We start from the raw sequence: 25,577 nt of genomic DNA, 5'->3' as shown, positions 1-25,577 counted from the left end.
AAATAAATAAAGTAACAGAAAAAAAAAAACAAAATAGCAAAAAAAAAAAAAAAACAACAATAAATAAATAAATAACATAAAGTAAATAAATAACATATAACATTATAACATATAAAAATTAGAACAAGAATAAATAAATAGTTTATAAACGTATAAGTAAACAGATTAATAAATAGGTAGATAAATAAATAAATACAAAAAATAATAAATAAATAGATAAAAACATAAGTACATAAATAAATAAATAAGTAAATAAATAAATAAAAAAATAAATAAATAAATAATAAATAAATAAATAAATAAATGAATAAATAAATAAGTAAATGTATTAATAATTTAATAAACAAATGAATAAACAATAATTAATAAACAAAGTGAATAAATTAATAAGTACACATTTTAACAAGTTTATGAATAAATATACATAAATATCACATTAATGAATAAAAAAAACAGTAAGTTAAAGCATTCGTAATAAATATTTTTAAATTAGTATCACAGATTACATATTAAGCCGTCTTATAATATAATTTTCGGAGATATCACAGCTGTTATTAAAATTTGATGTTAGTTTAAGAATTCTTATCATGCATCATGCATACAAATTTGCGTTTTGCTTTTAGGCTTAAAATATGGAAAATGTATTCCGAAATGAAATTTCAAAGCTTAAAATATGTAAATTTTGAACGTTATAATTTAATTATAACTATAATTAAATACAAAAAAAATACGTTTCAATAAATCTATGTTTGTCCATTTTTTAAAAATAGGTATACATTAACAACCATTTTACCAATTTTATATCGTTGAAGTTATTAAATAATAAGTATGTTATGATAAAAATTATGCCACATCATCTACTTTTGCATAAAAGAACAGACAAATAGGTACCTAATGAATTTTTTTTTCAGGTAGAGAATTTTTGTTTTATAGTAATTAAATCTTTATCAATATTCAACTCAATTAATCTATTCTTACTTGCGACAAATAAATGTACTATTTGGTAGCGCAGTTTTAGGATTCTTAATATAAATCGAATTCAAGATAACAAGATATCATTACGACGAATGCTTAAAAAGTAGTTATGCAAACCACTTCAGCTATTTACTCTGTGGTAACTTGGTAATTGTGAATTTCGGATTTCCCTAGAAGGAAAATTGAAATAATTTTTGTTTACCCAAAATTATCGGTACCTTCTCCTACATGCCAAATGACCAAAATAGAAAAACTTGTTTTTCTGAAAAACGGTTCTAACGATTTTGTAAAAAAAAAAAATACTTTTCCTGTGGCAAATAAGATTCCGCATTTGAAATAAAAAAAAAAATAATGATTGGACCGTTCTTGTAATAGAACCGTTTTCTTGATTTCTGACTTTTTCATAAATCATTTAACCGAATTCAATCAAAATTTTCGTACAAAAATGTTTTAGTCTTCATAATTTTGTTTTTTGATACCTATAGTTAATTTAATCATTTGTTTTTTTAAATCAATTTTTCTTCAAATTTTGGTTTTATTTTTAAAAGATTTGTATATGTAGGTATAGGTATAAAAAACTATTACATATTTTTAAAAACAGCTTCAAAAATATTTTTTTTTATTTTTCCCAAAAATGTTGTTATTCAAAAAATCAAATTACATACCTATTTGGTTTGGAGTGCAAAGCATTTAAATGAAAGAATGGATAAGCCTGAAATGCTTGATAGCTAAACTTACGACTGTTCTTAAACCAAAATAGAAAACATTTCAGGCGCAACCAGCTTACAAAATACATACCTATTACCTTTCTTTTTGTTTAGTGTATTTTAAATTTCATCATCTTACGTTTTCGTTCACCACAACCACGAACGAATGAATTTAATGATTTTTTTATGATTTTCTACAATAATTGACTCGCTGAATAAGAAGTTAAAAGTTTTCATAACTGTTGCACCATTTCTTTATAAAAAAATATTAAAAATTTTGTTTTCGATGCAAAATGTAAAAAAAAAAATTTATTAAAAATTTTAAACACTAATATATAAAAAAATCAACTTTTTTAAAAATATGCGTGACTAAAGAGAATTTCAGAATGGTAAAAGTTTTCATCGTATCAAGGTTATGGGTACCAAAAGGCAAAAAAGGCGTAGGTATTAATTTAAATTTTTTTTGCGATTGATGCAAGTTTTATTTATGTCATTAAATTCAAACAATTTACGTGACTAAAGCCATGTTTTCCTGAAAACAATGTCAAATTAAATAGATTTAATTAAATTGACATACATACATATTTAATAATTAAAATTATATTACACCTAACCTTGAATCATATAACTTTTATTGAATTCTCCTGGTGGTGACCAGATGAATGTCGGTGTAAAATTATCCCTTTAGGACATTTTAAATAGTTTCGCAAAAATATTCTACCTCAAAAATTTAACTATGGCATTTTGGTAATAATTGTTTGAAAGTGTTCCGTTGGCTTAAGGGCTACAAAATGTACCTTTAGTTAAATTATCCTCCAGTCACACTCCTTTTACACATTCTGACAACTTAACTGTAGATACCATCCTTTTTTACGTATATTTTTTGTTCTTGAATTTCTTTGGTTTTGAGAATATAGTGTGGATCCTGATGGTTGTCTTCTGGGATATGCATCTAGTTTATTTTTTGCTTCTTATTCTTCGTTTGTTTGTTAAATTTTTCGTTTTTTTTTACTTATTGTTCGCTGTTGTTTCTGTGCATTCGAAAATCTCCTTTCCTTTCTCCTTCTCTGCTAAGCTATAGCCCATCATCTGGGTTATCAGCCCAGAATTTCTTTCAAGATTGTTAGTGCACAAGCTTCCTGTGTAGATAAATAAATATCTATGTATCTATTGTGGCTTTTGTTCTTTATCCTTCGGATTTCTCTTATTCAGGTTTTTGTATGTATTTTTTTTTTATATTTGTTTTTTAGTCATTCACAGCATTAAGGATTCTATCTAAGATACCTCTAGCAGAATTGGGATTTCAACCATTTTCAACCATTTATTCTATTCTTTTCCTTCTATTCCTTCTCTCTCTCTCTTTCTATCTTTCAAAATTTTAAATCAATCTTTTGGTTAAGTTTTTCCAAGTTTTCTTTTTTTCTTTTGGTTTTCTTGTGTTCGTGAAAATTATTATTATGATTCGAAATGCCTTATTGTTGTGAAGTCCTGGACTTTTCCAACGTCATCGTCGAAAAGTTGTGCACTTTTTTCTCCATTTTCTTAAAACAAAACAAAAAAAATCTTTCTAAAGTTATGTAAATGTAAAAAGCAATTTCCACCTTTTGCTAACTTTGGCCAAACTCTAAAGGATGTCGTTGATACCAATACCCCTCACTCACTACCACTAGCCACCACCCCTTTTACTATTCTTCTAGAAATGATGCAACTCACGAAATGTGCGTAGTTTGCTGAAGCTAAAAACCACTTTGTACTGCAGCTTCTCTGTTGTTTCGGTATCAACATGTCGCTTGCATTCCACTCTCTCTCTCTCGCTCTGTATAAGGTTCAGGTATTTACTATATAGCTTGTTTTCATACCTAGGAATCCTTTGGTCATAGAATGTCACGTTTTAGCATCTCCTTAGGCAAGGCATTAGTGTTATATAGGCTTAAGCAATGGAAAGAGAGAGGTTACAATGTAGCCTTGTAGTGAAATTACGATTAGTTTTGCATTTGGTGTGCATAATAGTGTATAGAACAAACGACAACGACGAACGGTACACCGGAAACACAATAAACAATGCCAGAAGTTTGTTGTCCAAGTTTGATGGAGCACGTAATTTGCTTGCGCAGGACGTTTTTGTCCTCTGGAATTTGAAATGGAACCAGCGGGCCACGGTTAATAGGAAACAAAGTTACACATTTTACCTCTTGTTTAGTATTGTAGTTTCTGTAGGAGGGTGGTTTTTTGTTTTGTACGACTTCATAGAACCTATGTACCTATCCCATAACCCTTTACCCAATAAGTCCATAGTCCCTATAGTCCAAGTCTAAGAATTAAGTTCTTTTTGTGGTTGGTTAATGGTTATGGTATGTGCGATGATGGTGCAATGGAAGTCGTAGTAGTTTAGTTGGCATGTAATAGTTGAGTTTGAATATCCTAGACAATTGTCAACAAAAATGGAAGTAAATTCAATTTCATATAAAATCTTTGAATATAAAGTAGAGAGAGAGAGTGAGAGGAAAATTTGTCAGGATAAAAGGAATTCGTTGGAAATAATAGACTTGACACATGAATGGTCAATCAGGATGGACTTTGAAGTTCCAAGAATTCTTGTTGCATTTGAATTGTTTTCTAAGAAATTTTGATCAATGGGTTGGAAGTAAAACAAATAAATTGGACTTTTTTGTAGTTGTTGTTATTGAGATGACTTACTAGTAAAAGGATATTGTTAAACTTTAATTAAATAATGAATTATTCTGTTGAATTTGTAAAAGGTTTTCTTAGAAACTGAGAAAGGAAAATGCGTTTCTATCAAACAAAATGTTAAATGTAAAATTTTCCTTCAATATATGTATAAGAAAAGTGATTTGAAAACAGTTAAAAAAAATCTTTACAAAGGATTTGCCTGTTACTTTAGAAATGTTAATCAATTTATCCCCCAATGCTGAGAAATGGCTATTTCCATTTTATTCATTGTAAAGAAAAATTGTTTCATCTTGATTTTAAAATAATGTGGTGGTTAATATAATTGTTTGTCCAACTTTTATTTTCGCTATTATATCCTTAGTTTAAAAATTATAGAAGCATTACAAAAAAAGTACGCATACACCACAGTGATCCTTCTAATTAATAATTTAGAAAAAGTAAATCCACTCGATTTGTTTGGTTTGCTATAAATTTATAAATCTATACAAACTTTTTTCAAAAGTTACAACAAATAAAAAATGGTATGTGAGGTGATTTCTTTTCCAGTACACGAATATTACGTTTTTCAACTCACCATCCTTAGTTAAAAAACTATGACAAACATTATTTTTTTCAAATTATCAATCTTTCAGTTTAAATAGATTATACTAAGCATGAAGCTTTTCTAGGTGCTCTAATGGCAAACCAAAAAAATTAATGTGTAAAACATTTGAACAAAATATTTGTGTTTTGTGGTTTTTAAAGTGAAATAAAACAAATCAACTTAAGCTTCTTAACAGGAATGTTGTATGGACTACATTCAATCAAGTAAGAATACTTAGTCAAATAAAAAACATTTGAGGCGCAGTACTAACACCAGTGGATTTGCTTTTTTTTTTGTTTAATTATAAATTTTGTTTAATTATAAACTAAAAAAGGTCACTGTGGTGTATACGTACTATTTTTTTAGGTGAATAAAAAATAATGCTAATATAATTTTTAAACTATTTATATGATAGCGAAAAAATAAATGGGCTTTCCTGGACTAACCGTGAGCAAACCAACCACTGTTTCTTACAAACGAATTTTTAAAAAAAATATAAATTATAATTTTTTCGGTTTTTGATAAAGAATAAAAAAAGTTGGGCTATCCTGGGTTAACGAACCGCAGTGCAAAACCAACAATTTTTACACTGAATAAAAATTTTTTTTTGTGATTTTTGAAAAAAAAAAAATCCGTTATAATTTTAAAATTAAAGATAGGCTGACAAAAAAAAATCTTGGACTATCCTGGGCTAACCTTTGGCAATCGAAACGGACAGGTTTGAAAAAAAATTTGCAGTTGGGGGGTGCCAAGTTAAAATAGCCGGAACAATGGAGCCCCTGCAAGAAGTGTCATAGTAGTAATGGTTTCCGATTTTGAGAAAATTTTGTTTGAATTTTGGCTATTTCTTGTTCCAGTAGCATGGGACCCGAAGAAAGGTAACTAAGTTCGTTGCACTTAACCGCCTCAGTGCAATTCCAAAAAAAAAAAAACATTTTGGAAAACTCTTAAGATAAGTTTTAGTAAAACCTTGTTGACAACCATTCGCCAAGACATAGAAGATAGGACACATCCTATAGTTTTTCTGGACACGTTCTATTCTAAAGTTTACTATTACTCTTTCCCCAATAACAAATTCTCGTTTAGAGCATTAATTGCATTATGTTTAACAGTTTTGGATCTGTTTTTCCACTGCCATACGTGTTGAGCTTGCGTTTACCTTAGGTAATAGAACAATAACTTTCGTATGCATTGTGAATAGCTAACGTTATTTTCCTTAATAACGCCCTAAAAATGATGTCAATTTCATCATTTTGTAGGCTTTCCAGTTTCTTATCTTGGGAATTCTTTAGGTCTTTGAATTTTATATTTCGTAATGAATTTCGTATTTTTTTCATATTAGGTCTGAACATTTTAAGGTCTATATTTTGTTTTAGCACAACGGAACAGAGGTCAACTAATTGTTCTATAGCTTAGCTTGAGAGTACTTTTATCATCAATTTTCCAAAGCAATGAGATCTTTAGGAAGCTCTTGTTTAACTGATAAATTCATCAGCAATTTCTGGGACTTAAAAATTTAAATTTATGTAAAAATGATCGATAATGCAAAGCTTAAGAAGTAAATACCGTTTTTTCTTCCTTTGACGTGATTTACTTAACCAAAGGGAAAAAATCCCTGAATCAACCTTCATCAAAGTAATAAATCATTTCCTCATGGATTCAATATTACACAACCCATTAATCTTTTTTTTTTTATTAATTTAAACTATATCTGGACACAATTCCTACTATATTATTTCATTTTTTCAATCCATGAGATGAACTTTAAGTCCTTGATATTCAATAAAACCGAATACTTACATTGCTCGAATTTCTATGGGTTCATCACAAAATTCTTGAAATTTTTTCAGAAGAGGAAATACTTTTATTTGACCCGGATGTTTAATTGTGACACGACACGATACATAAAATATTTCATTCCCATCTCTGCTTCCCTATATAAAGCCACTTAATCTGAATTAATTTCGTCATAATTGGTCTTTTCTGTTTCTGTTCAAAAGCGTGTTTCATTCACCAAGGTACATTTTTTCGTATAAGGCGAGGGTAAATTAAATAATTAAAAAACAAAAAAAAAATAATAATATTTTAATATGCATCTCTTGCATTTCCAATTTGTTAAGCTCACACACACAAACCCACTCAAAAGTATGGGTTTAAAAAAAAAAACAATCGAATTTTCGTAACGCATTGTTCTAGCACAATAACTACAGATATATACAAAAAATTTACCATTAATTCGTTTCAATGTAATGCAATCAATTTATTGCATTATATTGTACTCCACCATCCATGCGAGGTATGCGACATTTGGGGTTATTTTTGAGTAGGAGGAGAGAGACGATGGGAGGCATAAGTGTATCATTAAAACCTAAGGTCTGAATGGATTGTTAATTACAATCATCATCCCCTATGGCGCCAATAAATTGGATATGTGTACTCTGTGTGGTGGGGATACTGGTTATGGCTAAGGGTGAGTGCGATTTGCGAGAGAGTTAACCGAATTACCAATTAAATGCAACCCAAAATGGAGACCGATTTTTAGTGGGTGGGTTACATCGTTCGAAAACAAATAAAATGCGTATGTTTGCAACTCGTATAGTCACCATAACCATCACCATTCATCGCCAGTATTATAGGATACCCTTCTGATGAGTTGTCCCGCATCTCTCTATTCTTTATATATTTTTTGGTCGATACAATTGATTTCTAATTAATCAAACTTTTATGTGGCATCCAATTAAAAAAAAGTCGTAAAATAAGAAAATTACTCGCATCCAAACACACACGAGTTTAACGACGACCGACGACTATCACGACGATGCGACGCGACATACACATTGTGTTCAATTTAATTCCAATATTCTTCTATGTGTAATGTTGCACACCCAATGGGAAAATAAACAATGTCCTTTTGTGGAAAACGAAAACAAATTCCAATCACATTAGAATTTAAGGACTTCAAATGCTAATAAACGCAAATAAAAAAAAAAAGATGGAGGAAATAAAAAAACGTTTTACGATAACCAAAAAAGAATTACGAAATTATTTACAAAGAAAAAAAAAATAAAAGAAATGAAGAAAACGATACTTTACTCGTAGTTCGCAATAAGTACAACCCGTTTCGGGGAGGGGGAAGTATTTTTTTTTTTTTCTGTGAAAAAGTCTTAGTGCAGCACGGAGACGTTGACAGCGGGGAATGTCCTTCGACCTTTAAGACATTTGACAGGGCCGTATTTATCAAGGAATTCAAAAAGTTAAAATACACAATTTATTGGAAGTTGTGGAGGTAGAGTTGCATATTTATTTAAACGGTGAAGAATTGAAAAAAAAAACAAAAAGTTTTTTTTTTTTCTTAAAAGATAAGGTGTATACAGGGTGTAAAAAAATTCAACGTCGAAACGAAAACAGTAGATAGGGTAGGTGGTTATGGGCATTCGAAAAAAAATCGAAAAAATGGTCACCCTGTGACGGTTTTTAATGTGACTATAAATCTTAAGTTTTCTCAATTTTTTCTTTTGCTACTTAACCTTGACTAAACCTGCTAACAAATACATTCAAAAATTTTAACTCAGCTCCATCAGTTTAAAAATAAATATCACTTTTTTGCCCAACTAATTACTCAAAAATTTTACATGACCCTAATTCAATGAACCGTAGTTTAAAAAAATGCACTAATGCACTGCAGCCTAAACGGATAGACCGATTAAAACCAAACTTGATATTTGGCGTTCTTTGTAGAGTCTCTCTCCAGAAGGGTGTTCGAAATTATTTTTTTTTGAATATGTCATATACCAATTTTGGAAAAGTTTAGTTTTGTCGAAAACGGATACAACGATTTTGTTTAAATAAAAATCAAATGTAAGCTTATGAAATTTTTTTTTTTCAAAAATCATTATTTATACCTGGATTTCTCCCAAACGACTTGTTCCATTTTAGTTAATTTTTTGTTTGAATTATGAATATAAAATGATTTACCTAGTAAAAATATCAAATTTTCGGGAATGGGGCATTGAATTTTTTTTTTATTTCGGTTAAAGGTGTTGAATGCTTATTGCTACAAAATGGCATATCAAGTTAATTAATTTTAATTATTTATAGAAAAACAATTTTTTTAAAGAAACAGCTCTAACGATTTTGATATATTCATAGAAAATAGCTATTTCTATAAAATGTTGAGATGGTAGGATAGTAAAAAATCTTACGACTTTTTCTCAAATCATAACTAATGTTCCCTCAGGGTTAATTTTACCCAGGCAGATTTATCACGTGTTGTTTGTTGTGGTTACATGTGTTTAAAACATGACGAGGTTCCTACTTTGAAAATCATAATGACGTAAAGTATTCTTATGTCAGAGAAAGTAAAAATACAAAATTTCACAGTCTGGTTTTGTCCGACTTAAACATTCCTTTCATCCAATTCTTAAAGTAGGTAGAAAAAGTCACAAAATAATACTGTCAAAACGAAAACGTACACACAGATTATTCGGATCCTACGTAAAAATCAATGATTATTTTGTATTTACCTTGAAAACACAATATTATCAAGGCTCATCCGAAAGTAAATTCGTTCTCTTAAACACGCACCGGGGGGAGTTCGAGTTGCCCTCCAAACTACCACATGCAGCTCGATCTAATCTAGTGTAAGTACAGAATCATGTCAGTTTGGTGGACTTCTTTTTCTCCGTTTCTTTCCTTCCGACATCCATTCCATTAAAAATATTATTTATGTACATTTCCGGGGGGTTGGTGGTAGAGAGAATGAAAATGGAGAATTGTGCGCCATTTCCATCACCGCCAATTGACTTTGGCTGTTGGAAAAACGATATATGTGGCGGGAGAGTGCGGATTGCGGAAACGATATGTGTGTCTTGCGCTTAATATCCCGGCAAGGAAGGCCACAAGTGAGGGGGTCACTACCAGAGAAACCCAAGCCTTTTTTCTTCAGCCTCATTCCGCTGGGAAAAACTTTGTTTTTCATTTTGGTAATATTATTTTTTCGTATTAGTTGCGAGGATATACAATTTTATTTTTTTTTCCTTCGGCTTCATCCAAGAGTTTTGTTCTTTAGAGTTTTTATTTTGGTATTTTTCTTGGAAGTATATCCTTGGAGACACAAACATAGAGAAACATTCAATGAGATAATTTATAAACTATGTAACAAACGTTGGCGGTGGTTCATAGGAGAAGCTATATTTTGGGTAATTTTGGGGCTGTAGCAACACGGCGGGCGGGCGGCAGTGGTGAATTGAGTTTATTCGAGTTAATTTAATAATTAGGACAGTAGAAACATGGGATCCGAAGACGAATGTAATTTGTTGAAGCTCTTGAGATGGCATTTTAAAGGAGAGAAGATTCTCTGGAATTCATGGTTCGTAGATTTAACGATTTATGTGTTGTAAATTCCTTGTCATTGCATCTGACAGTTGGCATTTGTCAGCATTTTATTGCGGAAGGAAGGTAAATGTTGTTGTGTGTTTCAGGAATTCTATAAATTATTGCGTGGGTCAAAGACCAGTAAGACATAATTATATACAGGAGGTTAGAGAGGAATGGTGGTTGAATTAAATTCAAGGGTGAATATTCAAACACTGGCAAGTGTTAAGAGAGATTTAATTTAATTGGTTAAATTTAAAGAGATTATGTTAGAGGTTTCTGTCCAAATAATACAATTATATTATTTGAGACTTTAACTTACCAATGAGTATTTTGTAAGATTTTTTTTTTCTATTAGCCATTCTGGAACTGAGATTCACAGAAATTATAATAGAAGTTCAAACTTCTATTAGAAAAGTGTGTATTGAACTAGAGGTGTACATATCCTTAACCGCTGCGCTTTTAACCCTCTACCGCATACCAACCCATATATGGTTTATCGATTTCATATCGTTATATTGCACCAAATGTCAAAAAGAAAAAACTATAATAAAACTACGTCTATTTTTGTATAATAAATCGGTTTTTATTATCAGTAAGAGAGTCGTGATTCTGAAATAAACTCATTGTATATAAAAGTATGTACTTTTCCGGTGTTTTTTTTTTATAATAAACAAGTAAGTTGCATCCAATGAAAAATCATGCGTTGGCGACATACATTACTGATTTTTGTACGATTTTTATTTTTTTTTGTAAAATGAAGTCGAAGGCTTTCTATAGAAAAAATAAGTGTGTAAATGCTATAACTCGTGATGGCTTTCAAAGTGATGATAATCTAGCTTCAAATTCTGGCTCTTTTTAACATGAAACAAGCCATCTCCGAGCACTTATATGCAAATCTTTAAAACCTACAATGTCACGAAAAAGAGGACGACCTTCAACTTTGGCAGGTGATCAAAGCAGAGATGGAACAAAACAAAGGGGAGGGGGTTATACAAGTCACGGAAGTCCATCCCCATCTTATCCCGAAACTTCAATTAACTCACAACAACCAAGGGCAAAAGTCGTTGAATTCAGTGCCAACTGGAAACATCGACCATATCTCAAAATGGCAAAAAAAAAACGCTAATATGTCAAATTTGCGGACTGAAGACGTACACAATGTGTAGAAAATGGAATGTGTTCTTCTGCTACAATGATAAAAGAAAGAGTTTGAATAAATTCCATGAATAAGAAAAGTCCATTGTAATAAAAACATATCTTACAAAACATACCTTGAATGCATACTAAACCATATATGGGTTATTAATTTTTTGCTGGAAATCACCTTGCTGCATACTAACCCATATATGGTTTATGTATCCAAAAATTTATATATATGTAAAAAAATAAAAATTTCTATGTAGGTAATACCTTTTTTCAACCCCTAATAAAGCTAAAAAATTGTAAAAAAAATTTTTGTATCACTTCGATCATAATTCATGCAGTAGAGGGTTAATTGAAAAGTAAAATGGCTCTAACGACTTTGATATAGATACATGTACAGTACAGCGTAGCGCCAGGCAAGATCCAACTTTATCATGCAACCCCGTTTGGTGTAACGACGTTACATATTTCAACGAACATTTTTGAAGAAAAACTTTATAATTTAATGTCAAAATTAATAGTCCAAGATCCCAGGGCCGCCAGACATTACTTATTTTCTCAAGAAAAAAATGTATGGAATTACGTAGTGCTAGGACATACTATTAGTGAATGGATACTGGCTATCTTGTGCCGACGGCCATTTTACCACTAACAGGTGCTAAAGGTACGAAAAATACGTAGTTAGATTTCTTATTTTCTCAAGACTGATTTTTATATATGATACTCAGGGAACTAATACATTAATTTTTGTAAGCTGCCAGACCCGTCGGATGGGCCTAACACCTTGCCAGACACGCATAATAGGAATCAGGAAAGTTAGATTTTATTATATGGGGGTCTGGGAAAAAATTTATAAAATATTTTGACTTCAGGACTCGAAAGAGTATCAAGACACGCGTCGAAAACCACATTTTGCACAATCGCATCCAGAATCATTTGGCCGCCATTTTGTTTTTTTAATAAAAATTGCAATTTTTCACATAACTCACGTATTTTTGAATCTACAGAAAAAAAATGTATTGCAAACTTGAAGATAATTTAATTTACTACAGTATATGTTAAATTACTTTTTTCGATTATACCTTCGGTTTAAGAGTTAGGGTGGTTTTTTTTTGAAACCATATTTTCGTCATATCTCATTTATTTGAGCTTTTTTGAAAATTAACTTGAAGTAAAAGTTGTAGATCTTTTTATTACCTTCAATTATTACATTAACGGTTTTTCGATTTGACAGTCCGTTTTTGATCTGCAGGAAAAAAACTTCAAAAAGGTTCCAATTTTTTAATATAGGAAAAATGTTCTAGTACAGGGTAATTTGCATCAGATGTAACGCGATGTGTAGGTTGCACTCAGACAAGAAAAAAATCGTATAACTAACACTGCCAGACCAATTCCGACAGCCATTTTTTTTGCCAGACATCTTAAAGCTTTAAAAAAAAATTTTTTACTTTAGGTACTTATTTTCTCAAGCTTCATTTTTATACATGATACCCATGGAACTAATTCATTATGAGTTTAAAGGTAGGTATATATTTTTAATAATGTAGTAATTATTGGTATTATTAAGCGTAAACATTTTACTTCAATACTACGGAAGACCCATTAGATTTTATTAATAACAAATCTAGCGAGCATTTGTGCGTGTCTGGTAAGGTGTCAGGCCTATCCGATGGTCTGGCAGCTAACAAAATAATTTTATTGAATTAGTTCCCTGAGTATCATGTATAAAAATGAAGCTTGAGAAAATAAGTAAAGTAAAAAATTTTTTTTTAAAGCTTTAAGATGTCTGGCAAAAAAAATGGCTGTCGGAATTGGTCTGGCAGTGTTAGTTATACGATTTTTTTCTTGTCTGAGTGCAACCTACACGCCTAGGTTCTTGTTACATCTGATGCAAATTACCCTGTACTAGAACATTTTTCCTATATTAAAAAATTGGAACCTTTTTGAAGTTTTTTTTCCTGCAGATCAAAAACGGACTGTCAAATCGAAAAACCGTTAATGTAATAATTGAAGGTAATAAAAAGATCTACAACTTTTACTTCAAGTTAATTTTCAAAAAAGCTCAAATAAATGAGATATGACGAAAATATGGTTTCAAAAAAAAACCACCCTAACTCTTAAACCGAAGGTATAATCGAAAAAAGTAATTTAACATATACTGTAGTAAATTAAATTATCTTCAAGTTTGCAATACATTTTTTTTCTGTAGATTCAAAAATACGTGAGTTATGTGAAAAATTGCAATTTTTATTAAAAAAACAAAATGGCGGCCAAATGATTCTGGATGCGATTGTGCAAAATGTGGTTTTCGACGCGTGTCTTGATACTCTTTCGAGTCCTGAAGTCAAAATATTTTATAAATTTTTTCCCAGACCCCCATATAATAAAATCTAACTTTCCTGATTCCTATTATGCGTGTCTGGCAAGGTGTTAGGCCCATCCGACGGGTCTGGCAGCTTACAAAAATTAATGTATTAGTTCCCTGAGTATCATATATAAAAATCAGTCTTGAGAAAATAAGAAATCTAACTACGTATTTTTCGTACCTTTAGCACCTGTTAGTGGTAAAATGGCCGTCGGCACAAGATAGCCAGTATCCATTCACTAATAGTATGTCCTAGCACTACGTAATTCCATACATTTTTTTCTTGAGAAAATAAGTAATGTCTGGCGGCCCTGGGATCTTGCTCTATAAGAAAAATTAAAATAAAAATAATTTTTGTTGTTAAAAAAAATAAAAAATCTATTTTTGAAAAATCAATTTTCCGGAAACGGATAATACATTTTTTAAAACTTTTTTTAACAAAAATAAAATGTGTTTTTGGCGTACCTACCAAATTTTGTATTTGAAAAAAAAAAAAAAAATGAAACTGCACCTAGGATTAAAAAAAAAAAAATGTTAAAATTCTTTGTTATACTACTAGAGCTGTAGGAAACCGTATGTATTCGTTACTTAAATGCGGGTATTCACTTCAGTAACGAGTAACGAAACGTTACTGCCCAAATAATTTCGTTACTCGTATGTTTCGTTACTAGTAGGTACTGAACAAGTAACGAAACATGCGAAAAATACGAAACGTGCGAAACGTGCGAAACATACGAAAAATACGGAACATACGAGTAACGACGATACTCCAATTCCAATACCAATTTGGACGAAATGCGAAACGAAAACAAAATGGTACACTCTATTTATCGTGTGCGCATTATTTCGCATCTCGTATCGGTTCGGTATCATCATTTATGTATTTTACGATTTTGTTGTTCTGTTTTTGTGTATGTATATCAAAAGGGGTAAATAAGAATTCTGTTTCTTTCTCTTTCGTACCTGTTTTTTATGGACATGTGGGAGTGAGATATGTGAAAGTGTGTTTGAGTGTAGTGTAGATACATTCCAATTAGAATACCAATTTGGATAGGTATACGAAATGTGAAACAAAAACAAAATGGTACACTGCATCTGTTGGGGCGTAGCCGTACTTGTATTCTGTTTTCTCCTTTTGTAATTAATAAAAAGAATTTTTCTTTTCCTTTGTTTGATTTGTTTAATTTATTTTATTCTTTAGTTTGATTCAAACAAATAATAACAATTTTGGTTTTATTCGTGGTTTTAAGTTTTTGTTTTTTTTTCTTTTGATTTCAAGTAGGTACTACTTTCTTGCTTGTGTGTGGTGAGGTGGTGTCTGACATGAGTGACGACAACTTTGAATGAGAATATGGAATGAATGTGACTGAATGAAATGATTGAATGGTTTTTTATTTTAGGTTGGCTGCAATGACAATTTTTGGACCGGGAGGAAACGAAACATGGGTGTGTTCGGGAATGAGGATAATTTGCGTTCCGCAATTTTCCCTAAAACTGATGTCGAATTCCTTTCAATTGAAAAATCGAATTTTCGGCGATCTCGAAGCGAATTTTTTCTGAAAATCATGTTCCATAGAAAAAAAATTCGCCTCAAACGAAGCAGAATTCGAATTTTTTTTAATCCTTCTTTTTTGAGAGATTTACACGGATTTGCACACACACTTGGAACATTTGACATTTCTCAAACGTCAAGCTGAAAGTTTTTTTTCATGTTGTTTGTTCATTTGAGAACACCAACTTCAAATAAAGAGTAAATTTCAATAGAATATCGTATTTTTATTGCGGAAAAATATAAAATAAATAAAAAAAAACAATGTGCAATCAAAATATATTTTTCCTGGCATAGTTCTTATGAAAAAGTCAAATTACTGTGACTTTTCTTCTCGTAATTGTCGTCAGAAATTTTTTTCTCTGTAAAACCACAGCATACGGCCAAAATAATAATTTTCTACTTCATCTTCACTCAGATCTTAGTAATAACTGCAATTTCCCTTTGATTCTGATTAAAATAAATTTACATTACCGAAGAAAATAAACAAAATTATTGATCAAAGGAATCTCTGGTTTTATTTTGCAGAAATTGTTTTGGTTTCAGCTTGACGTTCGTGTAAAAATTGTTGTCAAATGACACACATACAATCGCAAAAAGAATTCGGTCTGTTTTCATGTTCCTTTTTAACACCAAAAATTCGATTTTTTTGAGGCGATTCAAAAAATTGAAAGGAATTCGACATGAGTACGCTTTTTACGTATTCGTTTGCGGTTCCCCTCGGTAAAACATTCTGAATTGAACAGCATCTATCGCATCTCGTATCGGTTCGATATCGGTATCATCACTTCATCAGTAATGTAGGTATTATTCAACTACTTTTGCTCAAAGAAATGTAAAATGAAATAGTTTCATTTTTGCTCTATTTTTGTGTATGTATATGAAAAGGGGTAAATAAGTAGGTACCTTAGGGTGGGTCAAAAAAATCGATTTTTTTTTTTTTGATTTGGTACTCCGAAAAATCGATTGCTAGACCCCTCTAGAATATACACGCCAAATATGAGCTCTTTATATTAATGGGAAGGTCCTCCGCTTTGCAATTTTCCATTTTTACATCAAGCTTCTACTAAAAAAAAATAATTTTTTTATTAATTGACTTTTTAGCAAATTTCTTTTCATATTCTTGTAGGAAATTGAACGCTCTACAAAAAAGGCCTTATACACTTTTTTCGTTTATCTAACCGTTGAATAGATATTTGAGGTCCAAAAATCGAGAAAATTTTTAAAAATTCGTTTTTTGTTCTTAATTTTGTAACAAATTGAAAAATTATAATGATCAAACGCGCAAGACATATTCTTGTTGGAAATTGATTGCTCCACAAAAAAGGTCTTATTAACTTTTTTCATTAATCTAACCATTCTAAAGATATTCGAGGTCAAAGTTAAAAAAAAATATAAAAACATTTTATATTTTTAAAAAATTTCTAATTCACTGAAACTTTATTATTTTCAAATTAGCAAGATATATTCTTGTAGGGGCTTAAACGTTCTACAAAAAATTCCTTGGAATGAAATTGATTGCTTTAACCGTTTAGAAGATATTCGTATCCAAACCAATGCTCACTGATTTCAATAGTTTTCTTATGACCCGTATGCATTGCGATTTGGATACGAATATCTTCTAAAAGGTTAAAGCAATCAATTTCATTCCAAGGAATTTTTTGTAGAACGTTTAAGCCCCTACAAGAATATATCTTGCTAATTTGAAAATAATAAAGTTTCAGTGAATTAGAAATTTTTTTAAAAATATAAAATGTTTTTATATTTTTTTTTAACTTTGACCTCGAATATCTTTAGAATGTTTAGATTAATGAAAAAAGTTAATAAGACCTTTTTTGTGGAGCAATCAATTTCCAACAAGAATATGTCTTGCGCGTTTGATCATTATAATTTTTCAATTTGTTACAAAATTAAGAACAAAAAACGAATTTTTAAAGATTTTCTCGATTTTTGAACCTCAAATATCTATTCAACGGTTAGATAAACGAAAAAAGTGTATAAGGCCTTTTTTGTAGAGCGTTCAATTTCCTACAAGAATATGAAAAGAAATTTGCTAAAAAGTCAATTAATAAAAAAATTATTTTTTTTTAGTAGAAGCTTGATGTAAAAATGGAAAATTGCAAAGCGGAGGACCTTCCCATTAATATAAAGAGCTCATTTTTGGCGTGTATATTCTAGAGGGGTCTAGCAATCGATTTTTCGGAGTACCAATCCAAAAAAAAGAATTTCGATTTTTTTGACCCACCCTAAGGTACCTATTCTGTTTTTTTCTGTGGGGTGAGATATGTGAAAGCGTGTGTTTAATAGTTGAACAATGGACATAAATTAAGAAATTTTGTTGTAACTGCTCATTTAAGCATAAATTGACTCGTAGTTTTAAAGAATATAAATGAATAAGTGAATCGACAAGAACAAAAAGTAAAACAACTGGAAAATAATAATGTAATTTTAAATGAATTTCCATGATTTAAAAATTAGCACAAAACAACATGAATATTTTATACAAACATATATTTATGTAGGTACAAATATTATATAAAACCCGATTTTGAGTAAATTAAAAAAAGTATTTCTTCAATCGATTTTATCTTTTTTCTAGTTATCTTTTTGTTTTTAAACGTATTCTCAAGTTCCACTTGATTTTTTATAAATTAGTCTAATATAGTTTTTTAAGTTATTTTTTTCCTACATAACAAATTAATAAGTTTGAATGAACTTGTCAATTTTTCCCCAAATTAAATACGCTGCTGTCTTACAATAAAAACAAAAAAAAAAATCGAATACTTTCGTTCTACAGGATTAAATTTCCGCGGACAATTTATAGTGTGAAACTTAAATTTTTTTAGTAAGTACATAGGTATATGTACATACCAACCTAAATATGTAAATATCTACATTCATTTATGTATTATTATCAATTTCATTTTCTTTAAAACTCCATAATGATTTTTTTTCTCCGATTTATTGATGTCTTGTTGGAGACCAAGCGAGTTTTTGTTGGTGTAAAAAAATAAAAATGTAACCTAAGCCTAAGGTAAAGCAATTAGTTTCATTTTCACACCAAAACCAGTAAATGGAACGACAGATCAAGATCAAACATTGATTGCAAAAAGTTGTTCCAATTCCACCTTTTTTTCTAGATACCTATCTATATATGTAGGTTTGTATGTAAAACTAAAGAAGTAGAGAAAAATTACTTCGATTTTTGTGTTTCAATTTGGACTTTTGATTTTTATTTACGATCGCCATTTTTAATTTCACTTCCAGAATTATCTTCCTGTATTCTTATTTGAATCTTGAATTGTTTGGTTTCTTAATTATGTCAGTTATGATTCTATTTAACTATTTCTGGTAAAAACTATATTCAGCATCGGCACATTCATATCTTAAAAAAAAAATTACTTGTAGGTACATCGAAAATCTGATATTGAAAGCAGATTCTTGAAAACTTTACTCTTTGCTAAGCTAGTTGAGCTAGAGAATATTTGTATACCGTTTTAAAAAAGATTTCTTGTCATTCAAAATCTTGCATTATTAAATTTTTAATGTCGTTTTTACTTTTAATATATATTAAAAAAAAAAACAACCAAAATAATAAGTTCTTAACGTAAATCGTGAGACATAACAAAAATACCAGATGTAGGAAATATACGAACTATACGAAATATACGAAACATACGAAGCATACGAAACATACGAAACATGCGAAACATACGAAATATACCTAAGTAACGAAAGTAACGAGTAACGATATCGTTGATGCGGGTACTAGAACCAAAAGTAACGTATACATGCGGGTACTCATTTTGTCGTTACTTTTACAGCCCTTCTACCTATCTACCTCGATTGGGGGTAAAAACTACGAAAAAAGATTTTTTTGTAATTTTATATACAAATTTTATATTTTTTTCGAGTTTTAATTAAATTTCTTATAAAATTAAATTAATAATATTCAAAATTAAATTAATAATATTTTTAATTATTTTTTAAAATTCCTTAGCAAAAAACTTTTCACATAAGAGCAATTACATGCGTCGTGTATTTTAATAAAACTGGCTTATCAACTTTTTTTTTGAAAAATTAAAAAAACATATAGGTACCTAAGCAAATTAATCTTTCAAAAAACGATTCTAACGATTTTCAATTTTGATCTCTAAAAACTCCGTTTTTTTGGTTCCGTAGACTTTTTGGATAAAAAAAGAAATTATTTCAAATTCCAAAAATACCAAGGAAATTTAACAATGGGGCCGAAAACTATTCAATAATAATAATTATTATTTGGTACAAGTAAAAAAATCTGGCGATTTGAAATTTTCATTTTTTATAAAATATTTTAGTTGAAATGGATTTTGTTTGCATGGTCAAATAGCCAAAATTGTAAGAAATTCGATAAATATTAAAAAAATATATATTAAGGCACACATTTTGTATTTAATATAATTTTTTTTTTCATGCAGAAAATGTTTTATTTACATTACATTTTTTTTTTAAATGCAAAATATTTTTCAGTTGCAAAAAATATTTTTTTCGTGACTAAATAAATATTTTTTTCATTAATATTTTTACATCCCTGCTTCAAATGCACTATTAATTAACACAAGGAAAACGATAATTTTGGAGTGAAATATTCTGAACTCTCGACCCCATCAGGTATGATAAATCTAAAGCACTAAATATCGAAGTTGATTCTTTTTCTCGAATTTAACATTAAAAATATTGAAGACTTTACAATTTTCGTAACTTGTGCAAATGGGTTTTAATTGTCAATCTGTTTTTTTTTTTTTTAATTTGATTTACTTATGTATTTCAAAAAAGATTGTTTTGCTCGTCCAGAAAAGTCAATTAATACTTTTTTTTATTTTCCAAGCATTACTTTATTTCAATTTTCACAAGTTTTTAAACAACCCCAATTATATTAAGAGCTTCTTTCAATAATCCTTCTATAATTGCGCCCTGGGCATTTCTTGTCATCACTTAATTGCATCCTTTTTCACTCTCTGCAAGCTATTACTTACATCCTTAGCCTAATAACTTTCAAACTCTTAACCCTACTAAAGCACTTGGTGGTGTTTAATACACCCCAACTCTTACAATTTCGCAATAAAAAGAATCCTGATTGAATTCTTGAGTGCCTTACATTGTCCTTACAGTAATATAAATGGAAAAAAAAAGAAAAAAAAATATTACAAGTACTGAACCCTGCCCTGACACGAATTGAATTCTCTAATAAGTCACCAGCAGCGTCAATCTATGGACTTTTCCCAAACCATCAACAAACCAATTTCTCTGATGCTCAGCTAGGTAGCTACAGTATCTGTTATCCCTCTTCTATCCTATTTTTAGTTTTTCAACTTTTGTTTGGCTCTAATCGAAGTTGGATCTTGGCCAAAAATTAACTTCCCTCCACATCACTGATAGATAACAACTGTAGCGCGGTAGCATAATGCATATAAAGGACAAAAATAAAACAAGCAATAGAGTGAGAGAGAGAGAGAGAGAAATATACAACTATTCTACATACCCAAATTGTAACACTTACCTTCCCTTTAGGTATAGGTACTACTAGATGAGGCTGTTAAATGACTGATGGTTTTGGAAGCCTAGAAAAAGGTCCAATTTTTTTGTTTACCTACTTCTATTTTTGCAGGGTAGCCTAAATATCCCCCAAAAAGAAACATCAAAAATATTGTATATATATATTATTTGTTTGCTGACTGCATTTCTGTTGTTATATCTATTAAAAAAAAAACTAGGCAGATACCCTAACCACAACTACTCCCGCCCTCGCTTTCTCTCTTCATGAATTATTCTAATTTCTTGCTTTTCTCATGATATTTTCAGTACAATTACCTAATGGAGTTTGGATATCTTCCAAAATCAGACATTGAAACGGGAAACTTGAGAACCGAAACCCAACTGAAGGATGCCATTAGAAACTTGCAGGTAAGTTTGCTCATTTTTTTACATTATTTTTGTGTCCTCTCCTCTGCAGAGAACTATAATACTTAAAATTAACAATAAAAGTGTAGGAAGGATTCTTTAGGAAGACATATCCTGCGCCTCTTTTGGTTTTAATATTATTTTTTTTTCTTTGTTAAGTAAACAAAGTTCTTTTTCAAAAAAAAAAAAAAAATATTAAAACCAAAATCTTTGCTTGATATAAAGAGAATCCCTTTTTGGACTATACTATTTTACACACATTATCTCGTCCTCTGCAGAAATTTGGAAACATCCCAGAAACAGGTGAAATCGATAACTCCACACGAAAGCTGATTCTGAGACCACGTTGCGGTGTGCCTGATAAGATGGATGCACAAGATTTCTCGTCGGATAATCTCGGTGGCAGCAGATGGTACAAGGATAGCGGGGGACGTCGGCGGAGGCGTCCGAAGCGTTTCGTTCTCCAAGGAGCCAAATGGGATCACACCGACTTAACATGGAGGTAAGTGGTTTAATTTTTTTTGTTTTACTGCAAAGTTTCTTTTTTTTTTCTTTCGTTTTTTTTTTGTAAAGAATCCTGCCTACAGGTTGTGGCACAGGACACCACAATCCCAAGGCTTTAGGTTCGTCCTTTATGGAAAATGGCACACGCGTGTGATTATTTTTTATGTGGACTTGTGAAATTTTATTCTCTTGTCGTGTTCGTCGTGTACATAGTCGTGTAGTCGTCGTGTCTTTGCCGGCTTTAAGCCCCTCGAATGTCGGAACTTCGTTTGGTTCCGTATAGCTTTTATACCTACATCGCATCGCATCGAGTCGAGACTTACACGACCTGAATAGAGTGTGAACTTCATCTCGATGGGTTTTCGTTTAATGAACGCCAAATTAAATTTCAATGGAGCTGCAGAAATGTTGTAGTGCAGACGACACGATAAGAGCATCTACCATCTCTATACCAACCCTATTAGGACCCGGACCGCTTTTCTGCAGCTTTTCTCGGGGTTCGAGTTCGAGGTTAGGTAAAAATCTATTCTTATGCTTAACTTTATGCAAAATTGCTGATTGCATAATTTAGCATGGAACATTAGGTAGGTATAAGTGGTGGTGCGGAATATAGGGGAGGCTTGCTTTATGCTATTCACCCGATTACACACAAACACCTACCCACTATATAACCTCTCGTTCTCTCACCGCTGCTATGCCTCTCCTGGTTTTAGTTTAGATGAACGCTAGTGCTGTTTGTTTTAATTAATTCAAAATGCATGGGGGTTGGTTTTAGTGTTCATTGTATTCTATTCCATTCCATTCGATGCGATGTGCCAGTGTATGACTGCTGTTGATGCTCTGCCTGGCTAAGGCTATACTCAGTTTACAATGTAATTGCACTATTGGGGTATGGAGATGGAGATGATGGTGTAGGTGGTAGTATTGATTATTTTTTATAGTTCAACTATTGCACCCCTACATCAGAACTAAACAGTCCTAGCTTTATAACTAGGTTCTATAGAGTCCCCTCAGCCTTCATATGTATAGGTATGAAGCTTAAACATATTTTGTTCTAAAGCTGCTATGGCATATGTTGTTAAGTGTCACAATGGCTTTTGACGTGTCCTTAAGTTGACAAATGATTAGAATTGATAGATAGGAGTTTTAATGCTCTCTGAGAGAGTGTAGAAGAGTGTGTTGGTTTGTCGAAGTGTGCTTATGAGAGGTTTGTGAATTATTTAGATTTATTAAAGGCATGTACACATCAGTTTTAATCAGAATGAAAAATATTGTTTTTTTTTTTTAATTTTATGTTGATATTGTATTAATTTGAATTAATTTAATTGACACTGAATGAAAAGAAATATTGATTGCAAATAGGTGTTCGGTTATGAAAGCCGATTATTAGATTTGATTTAAAGCTTTCTATAGTTAACCTGTCAGCAATGGAATTAAAATTAATTTTAGATACTTAAACTGATGTGTTTGATGATGTCTTGTGTTGATACGCGAAATTGAAAATGGCTTTCCAGTTAAATTCCTGCTGAAAATATAATTTTGAGAAACGAAAACTTCCTAATTCACGTATGTAGACACCACATTTAATTTTAAAGCTACTTGTTCCCGGGGAACGAAATTGGATTTTTATGTTTTTCTGTTCTAATGTTTTTTATTTTCCATTAAAATTTTTATTAAAATTCAAATCAGGAAATAAACAATATAGTCTATTTAATAGAAAGGAGCTCCAGAGCAAAAATAGAACAAATTCCTCCAAGAGTTTTTATTGTTGAATATGGTTCATTGGCATAATAGAATATTCCAGCCAAAAGTGGATTTAATTGGTGCATGTCGGAGAAAACGGCAACACTGGTCGGTTTTCAGTTTTTTTTTTAATTTAACTCGAAAACCAAGGCTAACTTTGAAATGGTTCAAAAACACTTTTTATAGAAAATTAAATTTTTTATCAAGTTAAGATGGTTTAAAAATTTTAAAAATTATTTTTGACTAAAATTCAAACCTAAAATCAATGAAAAAAGAAAGCCGGTACGTATAAACTTTGTACACTAAGTAAAAAATCGGCTACTAGTAACTCTACTGTTAAAATTGAAAACAAAAAAATAATTTTTGGAGTGAAAAAAAACTTAAATTTTTTTTTTTTATCAATTACCTTTTTATAAACGGACCAATTGATATTTTTATATTCATGATTAATACTTTGTTTTTTATTCATCTTTCGATTGATATTTCCTTTGTAATGGTACAAAGGTACAAAGTTTTATTTGAAAAAATAAATTGAAGTTTTTTGTTATACCTAAATGAAATTACATCATCAACAAAAAATTGCTCTTACGATTTTTAATTTTTCTTTATATAAAAATTCTTTCTTTGAAATTGGAAAGCATACTTCGCAAACATTTTATGTTTTTGGAACTTAAAACCAAGTTGTATTTTAATTATTTAGTAAGTTTTTTTGTATTTAAAATTAACCACCTGTAAGCACTTGTCTTTAATATAATTATAAAACACGTATTTTCAAAAAAAAATTTTATTTTCATTATTTATGGCGTTTTCGATTGGCAGTCCGGAAGCGTCCGGAATCATTCTGAAAGCGTTTTATTCGTACAAAACTGACAGTTTTGTGTGAATAAAATTTTTTCAGAATGATTCCGGACGCTTCCGGACTGCCAATCGAAAACGCCATTAGTCATATTTCGACATTTTGAGATCAAAACAAAAAGTGTTAACAGCTGTTTTTAGGTGCAGAAATGTGGAAATTCAAAGAAAAAACTATTGAATATTTAGGTACTTTTAGACATGTTCCAAAAATCCAAAAAGAAAACCCTGTAAGTTAAGAGAAAAAAAATAGGTTTTTCGAAATAAACTTTCGATTACTAACTTATATCGACATTTCTATGTAACATGTTGATCTCTTTTGATAAAGTAGTACATAGTACCTACATATTTAAAAATTAAGTTAATAACGTCAAAAGCAATTCAAATAATTCATATGAATTTGTGGGATCTTTTTTTTTGGTTTGTTACAGAAATGTCACATGGTGATATAAAAAGATAAAATAATGAATTTTTAAACAGCTTCATTATTCAAAGTAGTTTTTATCATACGAGCAAGTAAGGGCGACCCAGTCGTGCATTTTATGTTGGTAAGCAATATTTTAAAGAAAAATTGCACATACGCCAGAGTGACCAATTAGGATTTAACTTTGAATATTTTTACCGAACTAATTACCATGATTACAAAAGGTGAAAATAATTTTGATTTATTGAGTGTTATCTGTTCTTCAAAATGATAAAAATAATGACTGAATTAGTGCTTCATTTGCTCTCGTAACTGCATAAAGTGATATAAACACTGTGAAAAAAATTAAAACAAAATTTTAATAGTTTTGAAATCACAAAAGTGTTTTAAAATTTATTTTTTCAATGATGCCAAGTAGGTACTTTTGGAATCTCTATCTTTCATAACACAATTAGGAAGAGTTAAGACTTCTGCAAACATTTTTTTTGATATCGTCGAAACATTAGTGTCTTTTCAGTGAAAATGAACACGCATACGCCATAGTGAACCAAATATAAATCTTTTTTTAAAACTGGGTGGTCATTTGAAATAATTTGCTTTTCGTGAACACAAGAGACATTTTTACATTGTTTGTGTTTTTTTTATTTATATTTTGATTATTTCAAATGTTTTTGGTATGTATGCGATGTATTTTGATATTATTTTTAAAATATTTGTTTATTACA

At 30.3% G+C, this 25,577-nt stretch overlaps 1 protein-coding gene across 2 annotated transcripts in view; it reads left to right on the top strand.

Annotated features, from left to right (window-relative positions):
- LOC129917867 (matrix metalloproteinase-2) overlaps positions 1–25,577 on the top strand; it is a 319,353-nt gene that overhangs the window by 93,608 nt on the left and 200,168 nt on the right. For both annotated transcript variants that reach the window (XM_055998056.1, XM_055998057.1), the window contains 2 exons: positions 21,231–21,332; positions 21,608–21,831. In XM_055998056.1, coding sequence (XP_055854031.1) covers positions 21,231–21,332; positions 21,608–21,831 — 326 coding nt within the window. The remainder of the gene's footprint in view (positions 1–21,230; positions 21,333–21,607; positions 21,832–25,577) is intronic.

Source organism: Episyrphus balteatus, chromosome 4 (genome assembly GCF_945859705.1).
Source record: "Episyrphus balteatus chromosome 4, idEpiBalt1.1, whole genome shotgun sequence".
Taxonomy (NCBI): domain Eukaryota; kingdom Metazoa; phylum Arthropoda; class Insecta; order Diptera; family Syrphidae; genus Episyrphus; species Episyrphus balteatus.
The sequence above is the reverse complement of the archived record's forward strand: the minus strand, read 5'-3'. Positions and strand labels throughout refer to the sequence as shown.